This window comes from Physella acuta, unplaced genomic scaffold (assembly GCF_028476545.2).
Source record: "Physella acuta isolate Inbredline_101_S28 unplaced genomic scaffold, ASM2847654v3 ptg000630l, whole genome shotgun sequence".
NCBI lineage: Eukaryota > Metazoa > Mollusca > Gastropoda > Physidae > Physella > Physella acuta.
This window is the reverse complement of record NW_026732149.1, coordinates 137,501-143,136: the sequence shown is the minus strand read 5'-3', so window position 1 is coordinate 143,136 and position 5,636 is coordinate 137,501. Positions and strand designations below refer to the sequence as shown.

The 5,636-nt window shown below is 34.8% G+C and overlaps 1 protein-coding gene across 2 annotated transcripts in view; it reads left to right on the top strand.

Moving 5' to 3' along the window:
- Window positions 1–951: 951 nt before the first annotated feature.
- The window catches only part of LOC131948232 (arrestin domain-containing protein 3), a 5,110-nt gene continuing 425 nt past the window's right edge, over window positions 952–5,636 (top strand). Inside the window, exons 1-7 of one of the 2 annotated variants that reach the window (XM_059309771.1) lie at window positions 952–1,036; window positions 1,381–1,506; window positions 2,202–2,312; window positions 3,102–3,337; window positions 3,793–3,975; window positions 4,394–4,576; window positions 5,011–5,144. In XM_059309771.1, the coding sequence (XP_059165754.1) occupies window positions 1,395–1,506; window positions 2,202–2,312; window positions 3,102–3,337; window positions 3,793–3,975; window positions 4,394–4,576; window positions 5,011–5,100 (915 nt within the window). In that variant the 5' untranslated portion in view covers window positions 952–1,036; window positions 1,381–1,394 and the 3' untranslated portion in view covers window positions 5,101–5,144. Of the gene's footprint in view, window positions 1,037–1,331; window positions 1,507–2,201; window positions 2,313–3,101; window positions 3,338–3,792; window positions 3,976–4,393; window positions 4,577–5,010; window positions 5,145–5,636 lie in introns of those variants that run through there. The other variant, XM_059309772.1, reaches the window with a different exon arrangement.

Genomic DNA, 5,636 nt, shown 5'->3' with positions numbered 1-5,636 from the left:
TTTTTTTCAATTACAGTTGTATTCTATAAGGAAGTTTTTTCACATATTTGCAACAGTGTAGCCAGGGGTCGGCAACCTTTTGAAGCGGAAGAGCCAAAAGTTACAATTTTCAGAATTTCCCTGGTTTTAAAGAGCCACTAACATTTTTTTTTTATTTCAAATATTTTATTTTTTATTAAGATTATTAGTATTTGTTCAAGGAGCTGGAGAGCCGCATCTTGATATCAAAAGAGCCGCATGCGGCTCGCGAGCCGCAGGTTGCCGACCCCTGGTGTAGACGAAGCTGTGTCTTTGGTGGGAGGGGGGGGTTGTATATGGGGTTGGTAGATTAAGACGACGATTTAATTTTGTGTTGAAAGATAATGTGTCTGAGAAGTAAGAAGGGGCTGATTCGTCAAATGTGTTATGATAGAAAGTTGCTTTAGTATATATTATTTTTTTATCTATTCGAAGAATATTGGTTTTTATGAAAGAATTTAGACTACTTCTATAAGATAAGTATTAATTTCATCTTTGCTTTTTAAGAGCATGTATAAAAGAACGTTTTTGTTTATTTTTATACTTAAGTATTTTTTAATCGCATAACTAATGCAGTAAACATTAATAATTTTGTTTAATTAATTACACATATTATTATGTCAATATTTATGACACACTGCATTGTCAATTTATCTTCGCGTAAGAGTGTAGTTTGAAGCAAATCAGTTTGGTTGAAGGGGTTGGAATTTTATTCGCAATTTTCTACCCCTACATATCAAAACATGATGGAGGAATCAAGTGAATTATATTTAGATAGGTATATTAATTTAACATAACCCCCCACCCCCCACCCACATCCCCCCTGACGAATTCTTGCACATGACACTGGTCACGCCACTTGAAATGATTTACACTGTCAATAAAAATTGTCAGTTTATGTATCGATATCTTTACTTATCAGTTCCTGGTCAGAAAATGTTTTGTCTAAATACCAGGAAGAACTCCGCGTAGCCCAGATGTTCAAAAATCTTTTCAACTGACTGGGACTAAGCACAATGTACGTCTTGCTATAGGCCTGGAAGCTTAGCTTTTTGTGCAATTTTAGCTTTGGAATAACACACATATATATATATATATATATATATATATATATATATATATATATATATATATATATATATATATATATATATATATATATATATATATATATATATATATATATATATATATATATATATATATATATATATATATATATATATATATATATATATATATATATATATATTGTGTGTGATTATAACAATTTCGGCCAATTAACCGTTATGGAGTAGGCTTTTTGCCCTACAGCAGCAGAAACCTATTTAATTTAAAAATTAAAAAAGATAACTTCTCTAGTGAAGAGACAAGAGATGCCACCTCGATACACCATCGTTTTTGAACCAGAGCAAGACGTCTACACCACGGGATGTGTGTTGAGAGGTCGAGTATGTCTGGACCTCGCCGAAAAGATAAACACAAAGGGTATGGTAGAGACCCACGCTTTTCTTTATAGTTATTCAAATAGTAGTGTATAATTTATTTTCTACTTTTTAGTGCATTATTATGTAAAAGCATGTTATTAAAACGTTTTTATATGAATTTTTTTAAATTCAACCTGTCGTCAAGAAAACGAACGCGTAAAGTAAAAGTGGGATAAGATTTTATTACTTTATAGGCCTATCAAAATGTTTTTTATATATATATGCCGTGTATAATTTTTTTATTTGCAAATATTAGACGAGAAGAAAATTTAAATATTTTATAGGCGGATATCAACGACTCAATAATAACGTAATTATTTATTTAATGATAAACGTAGATAAAGTGTTATATTTGCTTGTGTTATGTAACTTGATTTACATTTTCGGAAGTTTTGTGTCGCCCAGTGTTAACAGCCGTGGCTGAGAAGTACTGGATTATTATTGTTTACATGAAATAATTGAAAATTATAATTTTTCGAAAAAAAATATTCTTCAGTTGGATGTGCGCGCAAATCTTTGAAAAGAATAACAGTTAATTTAGTTTAGAAATTTAATTATTAATAAACCTTACTTCTTACTCTATCGCGCTTTTGTAAATAAATATTGGCTATTATGTTCAGTTAAAAGAGGAGTTACATCAAGAAAACAACAACATATTATGTTTCTCCCTCGCATTGCGTGTATGTTTTGTTCCAGGTATTTTCATACACATCACTTGTAAAAGTGTAGCAAGGTGGACGAGACAAAAAACAATCTACTTTTCAAAACAAAGGTACTTGGATAAAGTCATCGTCCTTCTAGCTCCAGGTAAAGTTTTCGTGTGTTATTGTAATCAGCTGCAGGTAAAAGTTGTGTAACGTAAAGTCATAAATTATTATCTAACATATACTGTTCAATAGTATTCTTATTTTAATCAGTTACTTAATTAATGCCCCTTTAAATACAAAACCGACCAGTAAGTTGTCAAACTCACAAACAACCGTCTTTGTAGATAATGTGTTGGCAAATTTGTATTAGTATACAGTAGGCCTATCCTATATGCATGCCTTGTTTGTTACCATATCTGTTAAATGTGTCTATGTTTAGATGTAGGTGTAGATGTAGATGTAGATGTAGATGTGGATGTGGATGTGGATGTAGATGTAGATGTAGATGTAGATGTAGATGTAGATGTAGATGTAGATGTAGATGTAGATGTAGATGTAGATGTAGATGTAGATGTAGATGTAGATGTAGATGTAGATGTAGATGTAGATGTAGATGTAGATGTAGATGTAGATGTAGATGTAGATGTAGATGTAGATGTAGATGTAGATGTAGATGTAGATGTAGATGTGGATGTGGATGTAGATGTAGATGTAGGTGTAGGTGTAGATGTAGATGTAGATGTAGATGTAGATGTAGATGTAGGTGTAGGTGTAGATGTAGATGTAGATTAGATGTAGGTGTAGGTGTAGGTGTGGGGGGTTGTGGGTGTGGGTGTAGGCGTATGCGAATGCGAATGCGAAAGTCGAAAATTCTGAAAACATTTATTAATCGTTAAGTTGTAGTTCAGAAAAGAGTTTCTGAAAATTATTGATTTTTATTTTCTTGTAGAAAACAAGGTGAAGCAGTTATCGATTGGCAAGTACGAGTTCCCGTTTCAGGTGGAGCTTGACGAAAGGCTCCCCTCCACCTTCATCACCCCATCCTTCTCTTTCCTGACTCCTGGAGGTCGTGTTTTCTACACAGCCAAGTGCATAATCCAGAGGTCATGGTCGTCCGACATTGTCTTTAAACGAGAGTTTCGTGTGCTGCGGCATTTCGACCTCAACAAGTTGACGGCAGGCAGGGTAAGGGGTGGCTCTATGTCTTTTAGCATTATTTTTATTATTAATAAGTGTTTTAATCTTCTTCTAAATCTAGAAATTAGGGGAAATTAGGAAACACACGATACATTGGCCATGTCTTGTTTTAGCACTAAACTTTATCGGTCCTATTGCCTACTAACCCATTTTTTAAAGAATTTTTTCTGTAAGAAACTATATTATTGAGATATGCACATTTTTAATGAGCCTATTTCCATATTCGTTTTTTAAGTAAAATTAAAGTCAACTGCGTTGTAAAATACGCCCTGGTGCTCGATAATATCAAGGCGTTGCCTTTTTTAAAATATATTTTTGCATTATATTTTCACGCGCTCTATTTTAATACTATTTATAATTTTTAGAACTTTCATAGACTACTGATAATCAATTCCTGAAACATAGAAATACGATGTTTCGTGTTGTTGTTTTTCTGTATGTAGCAACCTGTTCAGATGTCTGATGAAACGAACGTCTGCTGCCTGTGTTGTATGTCCGGCCCCATCCATGTTGACTTTACAGTGGACAAACAGCTGTACGTGCCAGGAGAGGGCATCCGCGTGTCTGCTGAGGTGGTCAATGACTCCAACATGAAAACATCGAGCTGTTCCGTGAACTTGATCCAAGTAGGTGAAGCAGAGCCTATCTATGTTGCCATAGTGTTATATTGTTAGGTTGCGATGCTGGTTATTTGGATTATATAGAGAGAGTAAAGTACCACTTCCGGAAATCGAAGGTCACTCAAAGAATAAAAATAATCTAATTATAAGATGATGAACTTATATATTCACAAACGGATACTGATAGACACAAAAAGGCCAACACAGACGTACTACTTAGAAGCTAGCAAAGGCTTGACTGTCATGGGGGACTGCCGGGAAAATTGCCGCAGACTGACAAACGTGGAGGGAGCTTTCTGTGGCGGCCCCATGTGTTTTGGCCACAAAAAGAAAAAAGATGATATTTTACATTAAATTCACATGATGTTTCTATAACGAGATGATATTTCACATTGAATTCACATGTTTCTATAACGACTTACAGGAAACAACACTCCACGGCAAAGACGGCGCCTCCTACACCATGAGCGAAATTGTGGCGTCGTTAGTGAAACCTGGCGTGGCTGCCCATAAGACAGGGAGTTGGTCCGACGTCCTCACAGTTCCACCACTTACTCCTTCTTTCCTGCAAGGCTGCCTCATCATTGATCTGAAGCATACCCTAGAGGTACTAGCGCCACGAATAGATTTATATATAAATGTTTATATGTGAGTAACGTTCCCTGAGTAGAGTTCAATTGACTTACCCCAACTCAGTAACGGTCTACTGACTTGAACCTAGGTTCGAACTCGAGACGTACGGGTTAGCAGTCCAGCTCTCTACCGCTATGCCATTCCGTCCCATGTATGTTTATATGTATATATAAGCTAATATATATTTGTTATAAATATTTCTATTTTTTTATAATAAAAAAAATGTAAGTAAATTTTGATGCTTGTGTAGGATTTTAAGATGTCAATGTTTCTAAAACTTCAACAAAACGTGTTTTTTTTTTTAAATTTAATGTTTAAAATCTGAACTTTTTTACGTAGCCATTACGGCCTAGTTACAAAGAGTATATCTATTTCAATTAATTTTATTTATTTATTTTAACTCTAAAGCTGCACATGTCGGGTATACGCAAGGTTATGGTAGTTGTGATCGGGTCGATACCCTTGTCCAGCACAGGACAGCAGGAGGCCGGACAGTAATGATAATTGGCGTCAGACAGAACTGGCTTTAATATGTAGCTATTGTAAGTATTTTATTAAAGGTTTTCATAGACAGGTTTTTTAAAACAAAACAAAAACGTTTCAATAAAATCCCAAACAAATCTCACGGCCTTTATGAGTTAACTTAGTGTCATGAAACCAGAATTTCGTTAAAATTTCCCCCCAAGAAGAAGAAAGTCTACCCCCCCCCCCCCCGAACGAAATGGAATTTATATAGAAAATATATACTTTTAACAGTGTCCGCCCCCCCCCCCCCCCCCGGAAATTTTAGTCCGCCCTCTCGAAAATTTCAAGACACCCCCCCCCCCCCCCACCGGAGAAAAAATCTGGAAGAAACACTGCATAAAACCGTTTGACTTAACTTTAACATCACAGCTCTTTCGTTACAAATGTAATATTACATTACACTAGCATTAATAAAATAATTATTAAAGTAGTTAAGTAAATATGTTAACGAAATTATTCCAGTTACAAAATTGTTCAGCACCTAATATTTTTCTAAAGATAAATACATA